General features: G+C 42.8%; 1 protein-coding gene across 3 annotated transcripts in view; it reads right to left on the bottom strand.

The window, feature by feature from the left end:
- Positions 1–6,152, bottom strand: part of TAF1B (TATA-box binding protein associated factor, RNA polymerase I subunit B) — a 39,601-nt gene extending 33,449 nt beyond the window's left edge. Inside the window, exons 1-5 of one of the 3 annotated variants that reach the window (XM_053380969.1) lie at positions 6,013–6,152; positions 3,648–3,746; positions 3,144–3,231; positions 1,893–1,990; positions 739–837 (exon numbers count right to left, since the gene is read on the bottom strand). In XM_053380969.1, coding sequence (XP_053236944.1) covers positions 739–837; positions 1,893–1,990; positions 3,144–3,231; positions 3,648–3,746; positions 6,013–6,030 — 402 coding nt within the window. In that variant the 5' untranslated portion in view covers positions 6,031–6,152. The remainder of the gene's footprint in view (positions 1–738; positions 838–1,892; positions 1,991–3,143; positions 3,232–3,647; positions 3,747–6,012) is intronic. The other 2 variants (XM_053380970.1, XM_053380968.1) reach the window with 2 other exon arrangements.
- Positions 6,153–23,820: the final 17,668 nt, after the last annotated feature.

Genomic DNA, 23,820 nt, shown 5'->3' with positions numbered 1-23,820 from the left:
AAATATATCCCACTGTTAGGATAAAATAAACTTTTCACCAGAGGATTAAGGTATGTTTTATCTGTCTTCATCCATGTGTCAGTGAAGAGCAAGACGTATCTAGAAAAGCAATGTGTTAAGGCAGAGGTTTTCAACCTTTCTGAGTCCATGGTTCCCTTGACCAACTACATTTTTTCTGCGGCACCCCTGTGGAGCCCAGGAGCCCAGTTATGTCACCCCTTGCCTGCAGAGCTGGCAGCTTCTCACCCTTTTTCAAACACCCTCCCTTGTGGAGTGTTCCTTCAGCCTCTCTTCTCCCCTCTCCGTGGGAGTCCTCCACACTCCCTGGTCTCTGAGCTGCCCCCCCCCCCAAAGAGAGGTGCCTCCCGGAGGCACCCTTTGCCTGTGACACTCATAGCCAGGGCTGCTGCAATAAAAGCTGTGCAAGCCTTTGGGAGGCAGAGACACAAGAGAGCATCAGAGGAGGGAGGGAAGGAAGGAGGGACACAGGCCAGTGTTGCCCACGGCACCCCTGCCCATCATTCAAGGCACCCCAGGGTGCCACGGCACGCTGGTTGAAAACCACTGTGTTAAGGAATTCTGGCTCCCAGCAAAACAAGGTCCTCTTAAAGGGTTTTGAGCACTGCCATAATGTAGGTTTTTAGTTATAAGATAGGTTGCCTAAGTTTCCATAAATGCTCTTGGACCACGTGGGCATGGAAAAGACAGCTAATCACCCCTTCCTAACTTTGCACTTACTGTCGAGATATCGCGCGCAACTTCACGACGGGGCTTGTCACAATAAGCCTGCGGGCTCTTCTGAAGGTAACTTCTCCAGAACTTCCACAAAACATCATCCTGATAAGAACAAAAAAAGTTATTCACCCACGTTTGTGTATGTTTATGTGCATGCAAAACACGCGGGCCTGTGTCCCTGCTCACTTTGCTGCTAACCAAGCCCCCACATTAACCCCCTAGAGCTGCACCTTCCCACCCCATGCAACTAATAAGCTCCCTTCTCAGCTTCCCAATCTCATTTCACTCTTCTATTCTGCAGCCCTATTTTGCAGCTTTTCATGCCTATGTCCACGCTTACTCCTCCCCTGCTTTTTTTGCAATCCTCCCATTGCACACAGACCACCTCTATGGTAACCTCCTGCACCTTCCTCCCCCCCCCCACATTGCAACTCCTAAGCAGCCTTTTCACCCTCCACACTATTATGATGACGCTACTCCTTTCTATTTTGCTGCCCCCTTTGTACACCTGCTTTCATCCTAACCCTCCTTCCCGTGGCTCCTTTTGCAAACCCCATTTGCACCTCCATCACTTTTTTCTCCCTCCTCCTTCCTTTTCTCAGCTCCCACCCCTACTTCCATGCCTCCTCCTTCTGGGAAACAAGTGCATTTTCATTAAGCAGCACATAGATTATGCGCAATGGTTCTAAGCTGCATAACTGTCCATTGAATTTCATAATTCACTGCCAGGCATTTCCTGGAATGGCTGCAATCACACTTAAGTCACAGTTTACAATGGTGAGCCACAATGAATCTTGGGCCTGCACACACACACCCTGTCCCTTTCTGGAACAGCTATAAGGAGATTGATAACTTCTATTTCCGCTTTAGCTTTAACCACAGTTTAGCATGCTGCTGGTGCTGCCTGAACCCTCAGCTATGGCTAATCTAAACTGTAGTTTGTTGAAACAAGGATGCTTCTTAACTCATAATTTGAAGTTGTTTGGTTTCAACATACCATAGATTAACCAGATTGTCATGGTTTGGACATCACAACAAAGTTCTGTATTCCTCCCCGTGGCTGTGCCAGAGGCTCACTGTGGTTTATCATCTTAAAACTAAGCCATAATTTAGCATTTCGTGAGATGGGACCACTGCACCAAGTAGGCCAAATGTACCTTGAACTGTGAAGAAACTCCTAAAGCCTGCAGTGCGTCGGCTTGCTTCGAGAGAATGAATTGAAAGCCTTCACAAATATACCATTCCCAGCTGCTTTCTAAAAGAAAAATAAGTGTCATGACTAATAGCTTGTTAATAGCCAAAATTATACCAATAAAGCATTTTAGGCTATGATCCTAAACACACTTACGAGGGAGTAAGATTTGATCATTGAACTTTTGATGTACAGTCATACCTCGGGTTAAAGTTGCTTCAGGTTGAGTGTTTTCGGGTTGCGCTCTGTGGTGACCTGGAAGGTTTCAGAGCTCACGCATGCGCAGACGCTCAAAGTTACGTCACGTGCATGTGCAGAAGCAACGAATCATGACACGCGCACACACAGACACAGGTTGCGTTCTGTTCAGGATGCGAATGGGGCTCCGGAACAGATCCCATTCGCATCCAGAGGTACCACTGTACTATTAATAGTCTGTCCCCATCTACAGTCTAGCTGTAATATTTTGTGTCAGCTGTGTGTCAGCATTTTACTGATCAAATAATGTACACTAGAAAGTGTTAACAGTCGACTTAAAAGTGATATTTGTGCTGTAATCTATCTGGAAGCAATGTTGGGGGAACATATTTATATCCAAAAGCTATGGAGAAGTCATAGCTGATTAGCATATTTTGCCAGACAGTAGTGTTAAGTTAGTGCCTGGCGTGCTCTGGTCCATGGGGTCACGAAGAGTTGGACACGACTAAACGACTAGCAACAACAACAAAGTGTTAAGAAACTGAGATATGAAAGCTAGGAGCTAAATGGCACCTTAAACCTAGGTTATGGATACAACAATAGAATGTCTATGCACTTTTTTATAACAAGAATACAAAGCTGAAAATGAACGAACTGCAACTAAAATATTATGTTCATTTTTCACATAGTCTAGTCCTTCCCCTGCCCACGCCCTAATATTCTTAAGAGGGTCTCTTCTCCAGTCTTCAGAGAGTAGCTGGAAGTGGGGAAGCAGAAAAAGGTCCACTCTGCAGTTTTAATCTGAAATCTCAGGTGCAGTACTGTGCCCAGAGCTCAGAAATTGCTCCCGCTAATGAAATTCCCTGTCATGCAATGCGCCTAGAACAATGGGAGTTTCGAATACTGCCAGACAGCATTTTTTATGCTTATACATTCATGAAGATATTAGGCCAAAGGTTGGGGAATATAAATGTTTCATGTATTTTTACAGCACATTTTCTTTTTTTGGCCAACATACCAAGTTTTTTCTTCTTTTTTAAGCCTCGAGAGATGGACTGTGCTCTGGCGTTTGTAGTAGCATCACCAGTTATAACTTCTCTAGTCCTCTGCAAGACAGTTTTGAAAACATATAAGGTTAACAACAAACCACAAAAAAATCCAGAAGCCTTCTTGTCCTTTTAAACATGTATCGCAATGGAACAACAGAGATCATTTTGGGTGAGCAGGCTTCTATTTGCAAAGCTACCATGGATGTAGACTTACAACAATCCACAACACTATCACAATGCTCTTCTGGATTCCTGGACTACATGGATAAATTTTTGGATGACAGCATGCATCCACTTCCAGAGCCACTATGTGATTAGTTGCAGATAATAAAAAATGAACCAAGGCCACAATATTTAATACAGGTCCCACACTAGGTGAATATATTTAATTTTTAATGAAGGTTTACACTTAAAAACTGAAGGGAATTTGGGAGTGTAAAAAAAAAAAGTGAGACTGAGAATTGCTTACTTACTTCTATAACATTGTGGCATGATCTGCAGTAAAATTTTCCTTCTTCAGTAAGTCCCCAATTGATGTCAGAACACTGTACACAAGGTTCATTGTAGTCTCTCTATTTCAAAAAAAAAGGAAAAAATTGAATGTAAATAGCAGCAGTCTGTTCTTTCCAAGAGGTACAGAGTCCTTTCATGGCCATAACATTTATTTCAATATACCACAGTAAAGTACCGTATTTTTCACACCATAGGGCGCATTGGACCATAGGGCGCACCCAGTTTTTAGGGGGGGAAATCAAGAAAAAAAATCTCCCCCCCCCAGCCCCAAAGAGCAGCGTACAGGCTGCGCACAACCTCTCCCTGCCGGAGGTGTTGCGCGCAGCTATGGAGCAAGCCAAGGCAGCGGGCGGGATGGATCCCACTCGCTGTTTTGGCTTCCCCTTTAGCCCTGTGCAGCCTCTCCTTGCCGGGAGACGCTGCGCAGGGCTTTCCTGGCTTTACTGGGAGGTGGGGGGATTCCCTCACCTCTCCCAAAAGCCCGCAGAAGCCGCGCAACCCCTTTAAAGAGATCATGGCTTCTCCTGGCTTTTCTGGGAAGTGGGGGAATTCCCCCACCTCCCACAAAACCGGCAGAAGCCGCGCACACTTTAAAAGGGCTGCACAGCTTCTTCTGGCTTACCTGGGAGGTGGGGGGATTCCCTCACCTCTCGCAAAAGCCCGCAGAAGCCGTGCAACTCCTTTAAAGAGATCGCGGCTTCTCCTGGCTTTTCTGGGAGGTGGGAGAAGGGACTGATGCGGCCAGTCAGTCCCTTCTCCCTCCTGTGGAAAAGCCCGCAAGAGCGCAAGGAGCTTGTGTGCGGCTCTTGGGGGCTTTTCCCGCCTGCCCCCCCCCCTGCATTCGCTCCACAGGACGCACACACATTTTCCCTTGCTTTTTAGGAGGGAAAAAGTGCGTCCTATGGTGCGAAAAATACGGTATCTTATCCATCAAAGAAGAATAACAGATTGCATCTTCTTAAATATTATTTACAGCCCAACCCTATGTATGTTTACTTGCTCCACTGTGTTCATTAGAGTCTAAGCAAATGTGCAGAAGACGGTACACAGTAACCCAGGTTGCAATCCTATGCACATTTAAAACTCAGTGAATGCAGTGGGCCCTACTTCCATGTAAGTGTGACTTGGTTTGCGCTGCTGAGACACCTGATTGAACTTCAACAAATAGGACTTCACGAGCTAAACACTTCTGTTGCACGACCTACCCCTTTACTCAATATAAAAAAGGTAAAGGACCCTGGGATGGTTAAGTCCAGTCAAAGGCGACTATGAGGTTGCGGCGCTCATCTCGCTTTTCAGGGCATGGGAGCCAGTGTTTGTCCACAGACAGCTTTCCAGGTTGTGTGGCCAGTGTGACTAAACCGCTTCTGGCACAACGGAAACCAGAGCGCGTGGAAATGCCGTTTACCTTCCCGCCGCAACGGTACCTATTTATCTACTCGCACTGGTGTGCTCTCGAACTGCTAGGTTGGCAGAAGCTCAATAGAAGAGTGTATAGAACAACAGCACTACGCTGGGAACCTTAACACCTGAATAAATACAGTATTTCATCCTTCGAAGAAATGGCTGTGTATCTCCCCCAACCAGGGCCGGATTTAGGTTTGATGAGGCCCTAAGCTACTGAAGGTAATGGGGCCCTTTATATGTCCAGCAGTCCTTTGTCAACAACAAACTGTCACTGTTTTTTGTGTTGAATGTATGCCATATGGTAATTTATGGGCACCCTATATATTGAATTGAGCAAACCAGTGATATTTTAGGGAGCTAGCAAGCAGGCGGGGCCCATTACTTACATCATAGGAGCCTACACAACACAAAACACTGTCGCTGTATGTAGGTTTTATTTTTATTTTTTTATCTTATATTTTGGAAATGTACATCCAGGTGGTTTTTTCTTTTTAATTTTTTTCAGGGCCCCCAAGAGAGTGGGGCCCTAAGCTATAGCTTGTTTAGCTTAAACGTAAATCCGGCACTGCCCCCAACCCACATCCTCCAGACCCTCTTTTGGTTTTGGTTTTTTTAACAGCTGCACGGAAGGCGTCGTTCAACAGAGGAAGCTTTCCCCAGTCTGGTGCAGGAGGAGATGGCAGCTTAACCTGTTGAACTGTGCAGCCTGCTGGAAAAGAAATGGGAACCCTAAACCACTCCCACTTGACCCAAAGGGCTTATTACGAAGCTCGCCCCGAACAGGCTGTGTCCTGTCTGCATCCCTCGTGATACTCAAGCCCAGGGCTTCCTGCCTGCCTGCCTCACATCCCAACCCTCTGTCCTTCTCAGGGGCAGCTGCAGGGACCCTTCCCCTTCCTCTTTGCGCCCCAACCTCACCGCGTCCTCTTCCTCCATGGCGCGCGGAGCGATCACCGCCACTGCGCCGTAGTAGCAACCATCCTGCCGCCGCCGAGCTCACCGAAACAGCAGCCGGCCGGGAAACGAAGCCTCCATCCTTTTCGTTCCGGGGATGCCGCTTGCGCACATTTCCCCCTCTAGCAAGGGAAAAGCAAGGCAAAAAAGAAGCAGCAAAGAGGCTCGAAATGCACGGCCACGGGGTTTCTGTTTCCCCTCCTCCCACCACCCCTTCTCTTTTTTGCTAAATCCCTGAGCGAAAAGCAGACAGGGTTTTTTTGTGTGTGTGTGTTTTGCTTTGCGCGTGGACTCAGTCCCTGAATCTGCTTCCTCCATGCGGCTATAATGAGTGAAGGGAGCTGCAGCCTCTGAGCGCGTGCAGACTGCCTTTCCTCTGCAGCCCGCGCCTGATTCTAGCCTCGCTTACCCAGACCTTATTCTTTTTAAATTAAGTGCGTAAACAACACAGGTTTGCACGATGCCGACTGAGCCTGCTTTCGGAGAAGGACTCAGAAAGGCTTTCTGGAGAAGAAGCCCTGCACCACCAGCTAGTTATGAAAAAGGACCACGGTTTCCACAGCAGACTCTAACTTGTAGGCTTTAGCTTATATTTCTGGGTGGTTGTTAGGAAATTTAACACAGGGACAACAGTTCCCCGTGCGGAGGCGACGGCATCTGGTCCGCGTTAGACTTGGCAAGTTTTCTCAAGGGTGCCACTTTGTGCTTTTAGATGGAGAAATAGATGGAGAATGAAGACCCCCTTGGACCAAAGTATTCACTGGCAGCGATTGGTGTTAAAATCTTTTCCGAAGAGAAGTATACTACAAACAACACAAAAGCTACAAACAACACAAAAGCTTTGCTATATAAGACTGTATGTAAATCCCATATCCACTTAACTTCTCTGTCTTGGATTTCACTGTAAGCGTTTGAAGAGTGGGTTTTTCACATTCACAATAGTGAACAGAAACAAATTTTTAAGCCATTCATTTACTAATACTAAACAAAGTAATATCGTTTTATAGTAAATGTGTTAGTTTATAGTGAAGGTACTTTAATTGCATCCCTGGGGTAATTCTAAAAATAATAAACTATCAAAGTAGCATTAAAGCATTAATCTAGCCTTTGTCAGGCATGGTGGCTTAAAACACAAGTTTCTAATTCTTATTTCAAAAAACATCAGCAGGCGTAAACCCACTACCGGTGTGTTAACCTTTTAAAAAATACTACAAAGCTTGTATTTTTTAAAATACGATTCTTAAGCACTGAACAATGCAATAATAAAGCAACTATGTGTACAATTGTTCTTTCATAATCAAGGTTTTTAATATCATTTACAATATATGAAGAGAAAAACAAAACACTGGTCAAAAGATTGGCTGTTCGTAGTGTTCTTTTTAAAAAAATTGTTGCAATAACATGACATTATATTGCAAAGTATACATGTGGCATTATCCAATGAACTACTGCTTAAATACATATGTTAATTAATTTAAATGTGTGAACTTTTTTTTTTAAAGGCTAGAATTAAGACTGAACAAAACAATAGCAGTTTGCACGGAACAGTTTTCAGAGGATGCTCTACCTTGCAAGAACAAAAGTGTTTTTCACACTATACAGATGGGGAAGAAAAAGAATTAAACTTTTCCCTGAAGATGCCAAATAAATCCATAATTTTTTGGGAGCTATGGCCGAATGTTTGGGCAAATCAGTAGAGAGCTAGTGTGGTGTAGTGGTTAAGAGCGGTAGTCTCGTAATCTGGTGAACCGGGTTCGTGTCTCCGCTCCTCCACATGCAGCTGCTGGGTGACCTTGGGCCAGTCACACTTCTTTGAAGTCTCTCAGCCTCACTCACCTCACAGAGTGTTTGTTGTGGGGGAGGAAGGGAAAGGAGAATGTTAGCTGCTTTGAGACTCCTTAAAGGAAGTGAAAGGCAGGATATCAAATCCAAACTCTTCTTCTTCTTCTTCCAGTCCCCACATTCATGTTTTTGACTCAGATGTGAGCCAGCAGGAATACTAGAGAGTTCTTGCAAGAGATTTATCATCTCTTCTGACAGACTTCCATATACTTAGCCATGCAGAATGTACTGTCCATGCTAGACTCACTCTCATTACTGTCATTAGCACAAACAGGGACAGCTCAAGAGTACTTTGTTTTGTTTTGCTGCCATAAGTGGAGCAAAGTGATTACCGTCCCACACAAACTAAGCATGTGACCCACACCCTACTTTCCTGTGGCATTGCGATGGATTCTGGGCTGCACTTGGGAGTCCATGTTGAAAGCAAACCAAAATGTACTCATTTTGAGTTCATGGCGCACACCTCCATTGTCTCCTGAGAACTCAATGAGTTCATATACTAATTTGAGCATGATAGGCGTTATGTTGCCACTGGTGGTTCCCAGGTCTGCCTATGTGCTTCAGCCACCAGATCTGAGGACCAACAAAGGCTGAAGTGCATCTGATGATCCCTTAAACAAAACCCATTCACACTGCTCTGATAAAGGAGTCTTCTTGCTAGCCACACAAGTGCCAAGTGTCCAAAAATCAGAAGGGATTAGAGCTTTAGAGGCAGGTCGTCAATACTAATCTGTAAATGGAGCACATTTCTTGTTTCTTGTTTCTTTAATGTGGTTGCCATCCTGCTGGTTGGTTTGGGGAGAAGAAGGACAATGGTGCAGCAATCGCTCAGCAGTCCTACAGGAAGGCAAAGATGACCAATGTGCTGCTTTAACTGTACATATAAAATAAATGCCTCTGAAATCTTTCCATAAATGGAATCAAGTCGCTCTAATTAATAACTGTGGTCTTTAGAGGGCATGTTGAGTGAGTATACAACTTGCACCGTATGCTTCAGGTAATTTTTTCCTCATAATATTGAACAACTGCATTTTCCCAGTTCACATTTTGTCAAAACATTACAAGCAGTGTCATGGGGATGGCATGCGATTGACCAAGCCAACAGGCCAAGAGACAGCTAGCCCAAGCCATGCACTCCAGCAAGTATTGTATGCATGCATCTATTGCTCTTTTGAGTGGTTTGAGTGGGCAGTGAACAGGTCCCAGGTAGGGTGATGAATGAATGGCGGCAAGATGTATGTTCCCTTACCTGAACTCTCCAGGTCAGCCTGCTGCCCTCAGGCATGGCAAAGAATGCTGTCCCGTTGCCAGCACTGAAATTAAATTCAAGTGCCGATTTAGTCAGCTTCTGTGACCACAACAGTCTTTTGATGGGAGATAAAAGTAATCATTGTTAATGGGTTGTAGCCAGTGTTGCAGAGTAGAGTCTACTCAACGTAGACTCATTGAAATTAATGGACAGGATCAGCTTAGATACATCAATTTCAATGGACCAACTCTCAGTAGCACTGTGTAGGTTCCCCATCTGCATCCACAAACCGTATCTGTCCGGATGTTCCTGTGGAAATACTGCATTTTGATGTGTTTCCAAAACCAGCTTTGATCCAAATTGAGAAAAAGAACAACTTAGCTGTGTTTTAAACTCTTCCTATCTCTCTTTTTTGGTAACATCTGTTATTTTTTCACTTACTTGCTTCATATGTTGTCAGTAAAAATGTGGAAGTCATGATTATTGTCAGTAGCCCTCACAGCTGGAATGAAATGTTCTCCTTCTGCTTTATTAATATTGCCCAAATGCCAGATTTCTGCCTATTTATTCTTTTTTTGTGGGGGGGGGGATTGGCCTGTTTGTCCTATATCTAGAATGCAGAAGGTTATTGTTAGAAGATGAATGCAGGTGAATGAACCACTGATGTTGTGGCTGACAATATTAGATCCTATTATAGTGTTGCCAGATAAGATGTGCCATATCTTCTTTGGGAACAGTATTACAAGACCTATAGGTGCCACAAAATTCTTCCTTGTTTTTAATAGCTGTCATTTCTCAAGGCCAAAGGGGGGCAACAAACCCTTTAGCTGCCCATAAAACTCTGTTAACTTTGCAGATACAAAACAGTGTGCCTAACAAATGTTTTCAAAAAGATTTACGATACTGTGTATAAAAAAACACTTGGAAACAACATATCTACTGGGGCATGTTCCCACTGATCTTAAAGGAATTTCAGAGGAAAACTGCATCCCAAAACACCTGAACTACAATTTATCAAGAAGTCAAACACCATTGATTTGGGCCTGAATAGAAACAATGGTTTCCTTTCCCACTGCCGATGTTAATTAACTCAGCATTGCCAATCTGATTGTTTTATTGCATCTCACCGCTTTTGTAAAGAGTCACTGTGCTTACTTACATACATTCTAGCTCTGACTGAATTACTACTATCTGTGCATCTCGCATTTCAATTCCCTCTGATCTCACTCCTTACAACTCCCTGCACCCCTTAAAACCATGTGTATAAATGCCTGCAACTGAGGATTACCCTTCATGTCTCTGATGAAGTGGACTTTAATCCATGAAAGCTTTTGGCATAATAAAATGTGTTAGTGTTTCAGGTGTCTCAAGACTTTGTTATTTTTGCTGCAACAAACACAACTATCCCTCTGGAAATTTGTCAGCTAATTAAGGTAGAGTTAGAATTCCCAAAGGATGAGATCACAGCAAACTTGGTAAAGAACAGGACAAGCTATTGCCTTGTTTTAGTGATGGTTTCTGAGCTTCAATGATAGACAGTGCAGTCCTATACATGTCCATTCTGAACTAAGGTCACTGAGTTCAATGGCTTTTACTTCTGAGACTGCCATTACTCCTATAGAATTACATCCTTCATGTGCTTTGAGAAGTGTGAGTAGAGCCTTACAGATATGTAAAAGCACTTTTACAATTCATCATGAATTAAAAACTACTTACATTAATTTATAAATTAAGCCTCAGCTAGATGAAAATATCTCTGCCTAAGGTTTCATTCTGTGTTGTTTTAAAATCAAAATCTAGATTCTGTTGTTCTTGTGTTTTTTTAAAAAATATTTTAGTTGTTATTAAGGATGTTTGTAAATTGCCTTGGAACATATATAGAATTATAGAGTTGTAGAGTTGGCATGGATCCCAGCTTCTTACTCAAGGTGATTTGCAATCAACATTTTAAAATAAAATCAGCACAAATAATGTCAAACCATGAACAAAACATGCCCAGACTCAACCACAAACAAAATACCAGACTAAGGTCCAGGCTTATAGCCTTTCCATGGGCATTTGGTTGGCCACTGTGCAAACAAGATATTAGATTCAATGGGTGTTTGGTTTGATCCAGCAACGCACTTGTGGTGTTCTTAACAAGCAAGACCAAACCAGAAATGACCAAAGTACAAGAGCTCATTGATGAAAAGCTTGTACTATATCTTTCAGTAAATGGTTGCCATGGGAAGTCATGGGAACCACCTAGTATGTGCCATCACTCATGAGTTATGTATTTTTGTAGCCAGTGTTAATCAATTGGATTTCGTGGGGTCAGTTGTCTCCACCACTCTTCCACTGACAGCCATCTAGCTGGAAGATAGTGGTCAAGATGGAACTAACCACAGAATCAGATACCATTGCATATCAGTATTCCTTAAATAATACATTTGTTAAGGGTGTTGCTGTTAAGAGTTGTAATTTCCCAGCACTTTGGAACTTTGATTGGACATGAAAAAGTCAACATGCTAAATCAAAAGGTGTCCTTTAGGATGGATGATAAGGACTATCAATGGCTCCTAGTCAAGATGTCTGTATACTATCTCCTGCATCAGAGGCAATATGCTTCTGAATATCAGTCGCTCAGAGGTGGGGGGACAGCAGGAGAGGACTACTCCTGGTTAGCTTTCCATCTAGTTGACCATGTGTCAGGAATGAGCCAGCTCCAAATGGAACTTTACAGCCATTTGGCACAGGCTGAGCAGAGGCCAGAGCTGCCAGCGTCGAATCCCTCTGACCTTGGACGGCCGTTTGCCAAGGGAACAGCTGAGAGTGGGCACAGCCAAAGCTCTCAGGAAGCTCAAACAGGCACGAACAGACACAGAGACAGTCTTTTGGAACAGGAAGAGGTTGGAGCTGATCCAATAAGTCCGAAGAGTTGGCGAATGGGAGGGCTGCTGGACACGAAGCAAAACAAGAGACGTAAGGGGCGAAGGTTCAATATCTTCTGTAGGAACCGGAAGCAGTCTTCAGAAGGGTCATCTTGAGAATGTCAGCAGCTTTGTTAGAGCTGTCCGGAGCTATCTGTCTGTTTTTGCAATAAATCCTCCTTTTTAATTACCTGCGCTTATTAAGCTGGGAACCTGGACTCCTGACACCATGGTAGGAAATAGGAACCTAATCTAGATATGCCTTTCATCTGATCTAAGAGGACTCTTCTTACATTCATTTGTCAGATGAAGATGGTGATATATTATGCTATTTTTTCTAGAAAAAGAGGTGCTGGAACTCACCATGAACAACTCCCTTATTCTCTTGGAATGGCAATGGCGCCCACTTGAGAGGTGCCGGAACTGAGTTCCGGTGAGTTCCAGCTGGAAAAAAGCCCTGATGATATATTTATTCATTTATACACCACCTTTCCCTGATAGGCACCCAAGGCGGCTTACAGACAAAAGTAAGAATGACTAAAAAATAGAAAACATAGCGCATTGGAAGAAAAAAGTCTTCACCTGCCAGTAGAAGGCCAACAAGGAGGGAGTCAGTCTGGCTTATCTAGGGAGGGAATTCCAAAATCTGGGAGCAGCCACTGAGAAGGCCCTATCCCGTGTCCCTACCAAGCATGCCTGTGACGGTGGCAGGACTGACGGAACAGCCTCCCCAGAGATCTCAAAACCCAGGCAGATTCTTATGAGTGAATGAGGTCTTTCAGATAGCTTGGATCTAAGCAGCAGCTGCTTTTGCCAGTTCTGTGTAGCAGGGAGGGGAAAGGCCTTTCCTCAGTGCTCCAGAGCAACCACGTTCCTCAAAATCCGCTACTGATCATCCTTCTGACTCTGCACAAAACTGCTCGTTACATCCTTATTAAATCTGTGCCCATGAAGCCAAGTTTTGAAAAGCAGCAATGCCGAGGAGGATAATTGCTTAATGACAGATAATGCTTCTTGCAACACTTGTGGTTGCTTTAATACATGGGAACAGGCAGCTGATCTGGGGATGCAAGAGAAAGAGGCTCAAGATAATTAGGCGCTTGCAACTTACACCAAATAGAAAGATCTCATCTCATTGCAATAGGTGTGGGATGAAGGCACGAACACCCTTTAATGGGAACTTAGGTGCATTAGTTAATTGTAGGTAGGCACTGCTGTGCCTTCAACTTCTCAGTGATTGCAGTGGTCTAATGAGCTGAGGAGGGGAGGTGTCTGTGGGTCTGTGACATGTTATAATCTATATAGGCTATACCTTTGTGCCCACCTTCCCTTTTCCACATTGATATTTGTTGCAAGCAGTGTGTTCCAAGCACAGAGGTAAGGGATGGGAGAATCCAGCAGTTTTTACTGTCTCAGTTTCTCTCTTTCTCTAATCTCCACATTTCTGAAGGAATTTGAAAATTCTTCAGCATTTTACAGCAAATTTGTCCTAGTAAACACATTTTTGCATGCAGCTGTGAATAATGTACACATTTTTGCAAGCTGTTTTTCCTAACATAATGCATTTTGATACATCATTTTCTCTTATATATTCATTTTTAAGCACACTTTCCCCTAATATATACACATTTTGGCAACTGTGTCGCAAAATATGAATCAGTGGAATTTTGAAGGATGGCTATGCTTTTGTTTGTTTATTATTTTTCAGTGTTTTAAAATTTGTTTGTTTTGGTAGATTCGGCTTTAAATGTAAACTAAGATTTCTTCCCCCATCCCTAGAAGTAAAACCCTATTCAGACTTAAACTGGGCTTACTCCAATATAAGTCTGCATAGGATTAACCATTTTTTTGCTGTCCACAGCAATTTTAAAAACAAAAATTAAACCCAGCGGCTCCCTTCCTAAAAATGCAACAGGAAAGCAGTACAAAATTCCTGCCAGAGGCATCTCATAGCTTTCTGTATCTCCTGAGCTACACACTGTACACGGCAGCGTCCGTCATCCAAGAAGGCTGCACACAAAGTGAAGCACAGAGTGCGGCCAGTAAATGAGCACAGATACTACTTTGCTGCAAGTAATATTTAGAAAGACACTTGGTGTGCTTGGAGCTACATAGAAGCTGTTTGCTGGAGTAGTACTCGCTTTGGGGTTGCTTGGTTTTAGACGCCAGCTGAAAACCTGCCTCTCGCATCAGGCCTTTTAATATAGAGCAGGATCCTCAAGCCTGGCTGGAAGACCAATGAGGCAATCTAAGCTTCTCTATTTAGCGTCCAGGGGGAATTTAGAAAAATCGCCAAAATGTCTGGGTTTTTGCCAACGGAACGAGAAAGTGTGTGGCAACCCTAGGTTATGCCTGTGTGTGTGTGTGTGTGTGTGTGTGTGTGTGTGTGTGTAGGAACTAGCCTACTGAACAAAAAAAATTAAAGTGTTGCTCTGCTCACTTTTACCTTAGCCACCACAGTCATGTGGCCCTTGGGAGGTTACTCAGAAGCTAATGTAGTCCTTGCAGTGAAAAAGTTTCCCCAAGAAGATAAAGTCCCTACCAGAGAAGAATGGCAGATTTAAATTGATGGATTGTGCTGAAATGGCAAAAATGACTGGAAGAATCAGAAATCAGGAAGAGCAAATTTTTAAATGGGGAATGGGGGAAATTTATAATTTATCTTAAAAACCATTGTAAACAGCTAAAACTGTTAGTAGGGTTGAAATAACACTTGTAGTTTAATGGTGAATTTTGGACATAATGGAGATGTAAAAGATTTGGATTATCATAAAAGATGGAGGAGGAAATGATTAACAATAGGACCCACAAAGGGGAGGAGGGAAGTCCAGGAGATTCTTTGGAATCTTGCCTTTATGTTGTATGTTGGATATGCGATTGTAAAACTTTAATCTGAAAACCAAATAAAAAAAATATTTATTTTTTTTAAAAAAGAAAAGAAAAAGTTTCCTCATCCTTGCTGTAGAGCGGACTGCAGAAAATGGTTAGGTGTGTTTTATCTAATGCATTACCGATTTATGTTTCCTCCTTTTTATTACCAGTTGTTTAATGCGTTTGTCGCTCGCCCTTGGGGTCCTAGGATTACGGGTGGGGCAAACGTTTTTAACATGAAGTAAATAAAGACTAAAAGAGACAACAACAAGCAAATGGTGAAGACGGGGTGTGCTGGGTTGGAAGATTTAAGACAGAGAAAAGAAAGCACTTCTTCACACAACACGTGGTCAAACTATGGAACTCGCTTCCCCCAGAAGGCAGATTAGACAGATTCATGGAGGAAGGGGCTCTCAGTGGCTAGCAGCCATGATGGCTACGCTCTGCCTCCATAGTTAGAGGCTGTAATGATTCCTAATGCTAGTTGCTGGAAACCACAGGAAGGGAGACAGCGCTTGTGCGCATGTTATGCCCCCTGGTTCCCCACAGGCAGGGCTTTCCCCCATCTTTATAGAACTCAGTTCCGGCACCTCTCAAGTGGGCGCGATGGCCATTCTAAGAGAATGAGGGAGGTGTTCCTGGTGAGTTCCAGCACCTCTTTTTCTAGAAAAAAATAGCACGCCTCACAGGCATCTGGTTGGCCACTGTGAGAACAGGATGGATGATCCAGCAGGCTCATCTGATGTTCTCATGTATTATACAGTGGTACCTCAGGTTACAGATGCTTCACGTTACATACGCTTCAGGTTAGAGACTCTGCTAACCCAGAAATAATACCTCGGGTTAAGAACTTTGCTTCAGGATGAAAACAGAAATTGTGCGGTGGTGGTGCGGTGGCAGCGGGAGGCCCCATTAGCTAAAGTGGTACCTCAGGCTAAGAACAGTTTCAGGTTAATAATGGACCTCCGGAACGAATTAAGTTCTTAACCCGAGGTACCACTGTATGTAAATGATCTGTCATAGTCAGTGGCGTAGCGTGGGTTGTCAGCACCCGGGGCAAGGCAAGTAATTTGCGCCCCCTAACCCATGGATTTGCGCCCCTAACCCTAACCCCCAGATGTTGCGCCCGGTGCGGCCGGCCCCCCCTGCACCCCCCACACTACGCCACTGGTCATAGTTGCATTTGATGATTGCAATGTGTAAAATAATTCTGATGACCCTCATATCCCAACTTTTCCCCAAGGAGCTCAGCGTAGCATTCGTGATTCTCCCTTTCTACATTTCATCCTCACCAATAATCCCACAAGGTAGGTTAGGCTGAGAGACTATGCTTGGCTCAAGGTCACCCAGTGGGCTTCATATGGCTCAGTGTGGATTTGAACTCTGAACTCCCACGTCCCAATCCACTATATACTGTCGTGCTGTAAACCACTCCGGGTGTTCAGTAGCAAAAGAGCACCATGAAAAGTGGTAAGCATTATTCCAATGTTATCAGTGCAGTCCTACAGAGGTCTGTGGGGTGGTGGGAGTCCTTGCTGGAGAAACCACCAGTCCTTAAGCCTTGTTGGCTTGTGCTAGTCCAGGCTAGAAGGCAGAGGAGAGGAACAGTTTGTTCCCCACCTCACAGCAGATGACTGTTTCCTAATTGCTCTCCTATTAATATTGGAGAGGCAAGGAGAAAGTAGTTTTACCAGCTTCACAGCAAGCATTCTTGTTGTTTTAAGCCAGTTTGGTGGAGGTATGTCATGAAAATCATTGCACACTCAAACAATAGTGGCTACATTTCATAACTTGCTGCAAAAGCTTGGGCAAATTAATGCGTCTTTAACCAACACCGAAATCAAGTAAAGTTGGTCCCATGCACACTTCTGAGAGGTGTGGGAGATGCGATTACAAATCTCCCAGGTCACATCCAGCTTAGACCTGAGTGACTGCCAAGGCATAATTTGAAGCCAGTCTCACCACCAATCATTTCTACAAACTCCTCAGCTCCGAAACACATTAATTTTCTCCATTTTTATATTCCATATTTCTTCCATCATGGAACCCAAAGCAGCAACTATCTGGTTCTCTAGCAGTCACCCACCCACCAGGCAGTGGCCAGGCTGCTGAGGTCACCCTCTGCTCAACCAATTAGGATTATTAGGGGTGAAAGTCTCCAGTCTCAAATGATTTGAAATTGCTCTCTTTTGGCCTTCAAATCTGCCTCTTAAAAAAAAGAAGCCCAAACAAACAATAGCAACTTAGTTCTAAGAGTTAGGAATTAAAAGGAGACAGAGAAATAGCAATTCCCCCTTCCAAACTGAAGAGGGAAGACGAACTTTCATTTCAATCTGGAATGCAAAATATATGCATTTTTTAAAAAATAATGAAAAAAATGGGTGAGGTAATGTAACTGTTTGTTTATTGGGCTCTTCTATTCACTCACCAGACCTGACTCTTTCTCTCTCTCTCTCTCTCTCTCTCTCTCTCTCTCTCTCTCTCTCTCACACACACACACACACACACACACACACACTTGTGGAAAGCAACCCTGCCTTTAAATAATGACATCTACATAACCAGTTATTCAACATATAAAATTATGTGTTAACCTTTGTCTCTAATTATAAGTTACCCAAGCATACTGAGACATTGATAGGAATATGATAATTTTAGAGTTTGGAGACAGGCTGTCTTCTCGCTTCAGTTCACTTTTCTAATTAAGATCATTATACTCAGCACACTCAGGTTGATGCACAACTCAGATAAACACATGCCCAGTGGATTCCATCAGGCTTCATTTCTAACGAACAACGTTCCACCGCTAATTTGTATTTTTATGTTGTGGACTGCACTGTGTTTTTCAGACACAAATTTTAATAATAATAATAATAATAATAATAATAATAATAATAATAATAATAATACCAATACCACCTCTTGAGTTCTTGTTCTTCCCAAACCCACTTACCTGAATAATACCATCTAACCCTATAACGAAACAATTTATCTTAACTGCAATGAAGTGATGCTCTTCAGTTTATATTATTAAATGTCATGGCATTTGCTTTCAGGACACAGTCAACCTTTGCAGAATAAACTTTAAACAGAGCTTCTGCCAAAGTGTCTTCAAAGAGCATGGGCAATCATCTTGTGCCAACCTCTTTGTGAGAAGGGTTACAGGTAATTTGATTTCACTAGAAACCAGTGTATATTGTTGCATGCAGTTTTTGGGGAGCAGGCTGTATGCCAAGACCCTTCTATTGCCTGGGCCCCTCTTCTAATTCTAGGAATGGCCAAGCTAGCTTGCTGGTGAGGTGATGGAGCATTAAGGAGAACAAAGGGAGTGGCTCTGTGGAAGAAGGCATATGGGTGGTGCCCCCTCCCACAACTCGCAGATTGTTAGGAAGACAAAGACAGAGTTTAGAGTGGAAAGTTTTGACTGATGTGAGCTAGAAGCAAAGCAACAAGCTGGAGAGGGGTGGTGGTGTTTGATTTCTGTTTGACTCCAAGGCTGCAGCTATGGGGGAAGCAAGGCTCTGTTGGGGTGTTAATGCTGTGAACCTCTCCATCGTAGGCTCAAATTGTATATATGTGTAACAAAAATAATTATATATCTTAAAGGTGCCCCAATCTCCGAGTGGCGTGAGATTCCAGGGGTTCCAGGCCCTTACCCAGGGTTTGTGTCTCCTTTGGAATGAGGGACAGTAGAAACTGTCAACAACTCCTTCCCACAAATTATTTCTCATAGTCTGAGACGCACCTGCCAAACAGACCAAGTTAGACAGAGTGCATTCAACCAATTTTTAGAAACTCAAACCTACACCAATACCTAAAATGAAACGCACAATTAAACCCGTATTGAATAAAAATAAATCAGTGCATACCCTCCAAGACTGGATCTAGACACATTAAAAAAAGCGTTACAGGAAAACGCGTTCTAAAGCTCATAATGGAAAATCACATGGCTAAAGGATCAAACTCTACAGCGCCATCTGGTCTTGCATGTTTATAATGCAGTTATAACGCTATAATTGCCTGAATGTAGCTATGTCCCAAGTCTCGATTTTCCGGGAACAGTTCCAGAATGTCTCTATTTCCCCTGCTAGTGCTGCCGCGACCAAGCTCAGAGGAGGATGAGGCAAGAGGCTGGGGGCACCAAATTTTGGCGTCTTACAGGGCGCCAAGATCCGCCACAGATTTTGTCCTCAGGCATTATGTCCCTATCCCACCATATAACAAGAACCAGTAATGCCCAGGCTGACTACACATGATGCATTTGAAAATACATATACATTTGCCCCAGTTTGTATGTACATTCCTAGCTTGCTCAGTCATAGTTTACCAAGTCAAGAATGAGCACTGAGCTTACATGTTTGCCTCTTCCCTCGCCTCCTGACTTCATGTGTAGCTGATGTCGGCCCTTTCCTTTCCTTTTTTCTTTTTTTACACTTAGACCTAGAAGTTCCCTGTCCTGGGTGGGGTGCTAGCTAAATCTAAAATTACCCTTGCTGGGGTATTCACTGGAAAAGAAACTTGCCCCATGGTGTAAACTAGATTGTGGAGAATGAAGCATTGCTTCCAATTCTGGCAGTTGCATTCTCTTAAGTGATAAGTGAGGTGGTGAGCTATCCAGAATAGCCTTCCATTATTATTTTTTTCAAAAAATAATTATTGGTTTTCACAATATAAACAAACACATAAGACAAACAAACATAAATCATAGCCTTATTGAAAATTACCGTATTTTTTGCTCTATAAGACTCACTTTTTCCCTCCTAAAAAGTAAGGGGAAATGTGCGTGTGTCTTATGGAGCGAATGCAGGCTGCGCAGCTATCCCAGAAGCCAGAACAGCAAGAGGGATTGCTACACAGCAATCCCTCTTGCTGTTCTGGCTTCTGGGATTCAGAATATTTTTTTTCTTGTTTTCCTCCTCCAAAAACTAGGTGCACCTTATGGTCTGGTGCGTCTTATAGAGCGAAAAATACGGTACACTTATTAACTTTGTTAAGTGACTTACCCACTTCCCCTTGGTTGAATTTCATTGCATATGCTTTTCTCAAGTCACAATTCTTATAAAATTTAACTTAAACATAAACATCCTTAAATCTTCACTTTATGAAATTAAACATATTAATTCATCACTTAACATAAATAAAATCCTAAGCCAATTAAGTATCTGCAAGCTGTTTTCAGTTAATTTAACTTAACATATTTAACTAAATAATCATTAAATTTAATCCACTCTTCCTGATACTCCTCCTCCCTCTGGTCGCGGCCTCTTCCGGTTAGGTCGGCTAGCTCCGAAAAATCCATCATCTTCATCTGCCATTCTTCTATCGGTAATTCTTGGGTTTTCCACTTTGTAGCTAACAAAATACGAGCAGCAGTTGTGGCATACAAAAATAATTTAACATCTTCAGAATCGCCTTCCAAAATATACCACTAATCTTTTTGGAAATGTACTTGAGGAATACATGAAGAAATATATTATCCATGGCGAAATCGTCATCTTAAGTGTATTAACATTACTCTGTTCCACTGCTAGTGAGGTATGTCAAATTAACATCAAACTATGGAAAGTGAAAGCCCCGCTGGTATTTCTAGCAGTAAAACAGGGCCAAAGTGTTAAGAGTGAACATAGCGTGTACCTATATAATGTGAAGGAAACAGTGTGGTTTGTTCCATCTTCATTATGAAAAGGGACGGCTTGCCACCTAGTGGAGATGGATTTTACTACAGTATGATGCACAAGTTACTGTAAATTAAAATCTTAATGACATTCTATATATAACTTGATGGGAAGATGCATTTGTTGTCTGGCGCCTTGCCTGCAGCTATAGCTTAATTTAAAAACCGACTTGGCTTTTATAGTTGCTGTTCCTGTTTTATTTGTTCTATTTCATTTTGATTTGAAATAATAATAATTATTAGGTTAATCCCTTGGATTCTTGGATGAAAGGATAAGAAGTCATTCTCTTGAAGAGTGCCCATATACATTTATATTTCCATAACCTTGTCAGTTATGAATATTAGATGTTTAGTATTAAATTTCATTGTTTCATAACAGCAGTGCACTAACTCTTTTGCATACCCACTCTCTTGCTGCTAACAGTTTTATTAAATTGGAGCTTTGGGTAATAGATAGTGATGTGTTACTGGCCAACTGACCAAATGTCGTTTTGAGTGCGAAAATGACCAACGCTTACAAATACTCTCTGAGTTGTTTCTTCCTTTCCCCTTCCTATTGCACCCCAGTGTGCTCCCTTGAGAGTTGGAAAGCCCTCTGGAACAGAATTATCTGTAATCAATGACAATTGAAAAGCCCGCCCTCCTTTCAAGATCAGAATTGCCTTTCTGCTCACATAGTGCACCTTTGATTTAAAGTGATAGTACTGTATGCAAAACAATTTCAGTTATTATTGTAGGGAATCCATTGGGATGGATCCAGCTAACAAGTGCTGCTAGTGGAAGTGTGCCCAAAGACTTCTACTGATGCGATAGGGCTTTCCCCCTGCTGCCCCCAAATTAGCTCTGTGGGGATCAGGAGAACTCAGCCCATGGGGGTAGAAGAGGGTTGGGTTTTTTTTAAGTCTGGCAAGCCGAAATGCTTGCCCTGAGAGAAAGATTTCCTGAGAGAATGAATTCCTCCCATTGTTAAAAATTGTGATAAATTCAAATGAAAGAGCAGACTAGCATAAAAGGAAACAAATGCATGTTAAAACTGCAAACACGCAGATCACTTTCTCATTCTCACCCCCACCACCAATTTTCTATTAACTGCAGACTACATTCCATTGCTTACCATGAAATAATGTAACCCACCAATCCAGGAACTCTAGGAAATAGAGAGGGAAGATTACAGCACTTGAAATTAGTGAAGGAACACAGAATATAGTAGTCCACACACATCCAGACTCAAACAGGTATGGAAACCTGAAAGGCCACGTGGTTAATTCCACCCATCAACACTAAACCTGTGATGCCTTCTCAAAGGGTTTAAATCCTAGAGCTCAGTCAGTAGAAAAAGCTTGGTGTGATCAGGGAAGTTTATTTATTTTTGCATTCATTCCTTCAATTTATATCTCAGTCTTCATCAATTGCATTGATGCCAAGATTACATCTTAACTGCTTTAACTAAAACATCAAGTAAAGCACAACGGTTGGCAATAGAAAAAATAAGATTGTAGCAGCTCATTACCAGTGGTCAGTAGAGGATTTATCCAGTACATTCATTGAACAAATAATTAAATTGAACAACTACTCTGGGGCACCTGCAGAGACAAGATAGTCTGACATATTAATAATGACATTTCAACAGCACAAAAGGCAAGGCAGTTTGCTGTAATGTTGCATATATTGATTTTGTAATGCACACAGCAAAGCCGTTTGCCAACTAAATTTCATGTCTGAATCCTCGCACATGAAGAACATATTTGTATTCTGAAGTATAAACATGCGTCATCTTCCATGTCACTTGCCAAAACGTAGCATTCAATTCTTTCCCAGCCATTATCAGATGAATGACTCCTGAGAAAAGATGTTTGAACCTGATACACAAAGCAAATCTGTGAAACATGACGTTGTGTTAAGGAAAAGGCTGGTGTGAACATGTACAAAATCATATTAGGATATTAAAGGAGACAAGGAGCTGATGCCATTATAAACCTAAAAGCATTTTCTGCGATGAAACAGGCTTCCGTTTATGTTGTTCAAAAGTGATAACCTTCTGATTTTGACCTTGTATTTCAAGCAGCAAGAGGACAGCTGTGATTTCTAGAGCAGAACCTCTACTGAAAGAACTGCATGCTGCTATTTGTGCCTTTTGCTGCTCTTACCTGTGAATGAGTTAGTTTAAATGGTATTGTATGAAGTTTCTTAACCTGATCTGCCTATATGTCATCCTCTAATCTGTAAATTAGGGACGCGGGTGGCGCTGTAGGTTAAACCACAGAGCCTAGGACTTGCCGATCAGAAGGTCGGCGGTTCGAATCCCTGCGACGGGGTGAGCGCCCGTTGCTCGGTCCCTGCTCCTGCCAACCTAGCGGTTCAAAAGCACGTCAAAGTGCAAGTAGATAAATAGGTACCGCTCTGGCGGGAAGGTAAACGGCATTTCTGTGCGCTGCTCTGGTTCGCCAGAAGCGGCTTAGTCATGCTGGTCACATTGACCAGCTCCCTCGGCCAATAAAGCGAGATGAGTGCCGCAACCCGAGAGTCGGTCACGACTGGACCTTATGGTCAGGGGTCCCTTTACCTTTACTTAATCTGTAAATTACATGGGATGTGTGTGCTCATTTTACATCCTACCAGTGACAGGAAAATCCTTCTCATCAGAAATGGGAACTAGCTTTTACAAATCCCATGAAGTTCAGACAAAAGTGTCTAAGGGCATCACATCAGACATCATCACATCAAACGTGGGTCTCCAACTGTTGTTGGACTGCAACTCCCATCATCCCTGAGCACTGGTCTTGCTAGCTAGGGATGATGGGTGGGATGAATGTTTCAGAAGAACAAAGGAAGAGCTCTGCTATATCAGACCAAAGACCCACCTAGCCTAGGGCCTGTGGCCAACTAGATGCCTATGGGAAGCCCAAAAGCTGGCCACGGGACAATAATAGCCCTTGTTTTCTGCTGTTGCTCAGTTATAGAACCCAGAATAAAGATCTTCCTTAGGATGCATTCAGATGTGAGGGTGATTGTGTTAGTTCTCCTGATAACAATGCTAACACATATATCCTGGATTCTCACATTCCTTTTACACTGCCTTACCTGTTGTGTTATGAAACTGTGGCTTTTCGATCAATGTACAGTCATATTGTGTTAAATTTTAAATGGCTGGAAGGAACTGTGTGCTGAAATACCACCCCAAAATTCATAATGTGGAACTATAAAACTCCCACAATTTTCTCAGTTAA

The sequence above is a fragment of the Podarcis raffonei genome, chromosome 3 (genome assembly GCF_027172205.1).
Source record: "Podarcis raffonei isolate rPodRaf1 chromosome 3, rPodRaf1.pri, whole genome shotgun sequence".
In the NCBI taxonomy this organism is placed as follows: Eukaryota; Metazoa; Chordata; class Lepidosauria; order Squamata; family Lacertidae; genus Podarcis; species Podarcis raffonei.
The sequence above is the reverse complement of the archived record's forward strand: the minus strand, read 5'-3'. Positions and strand labels throughout refer to the sequence as shown.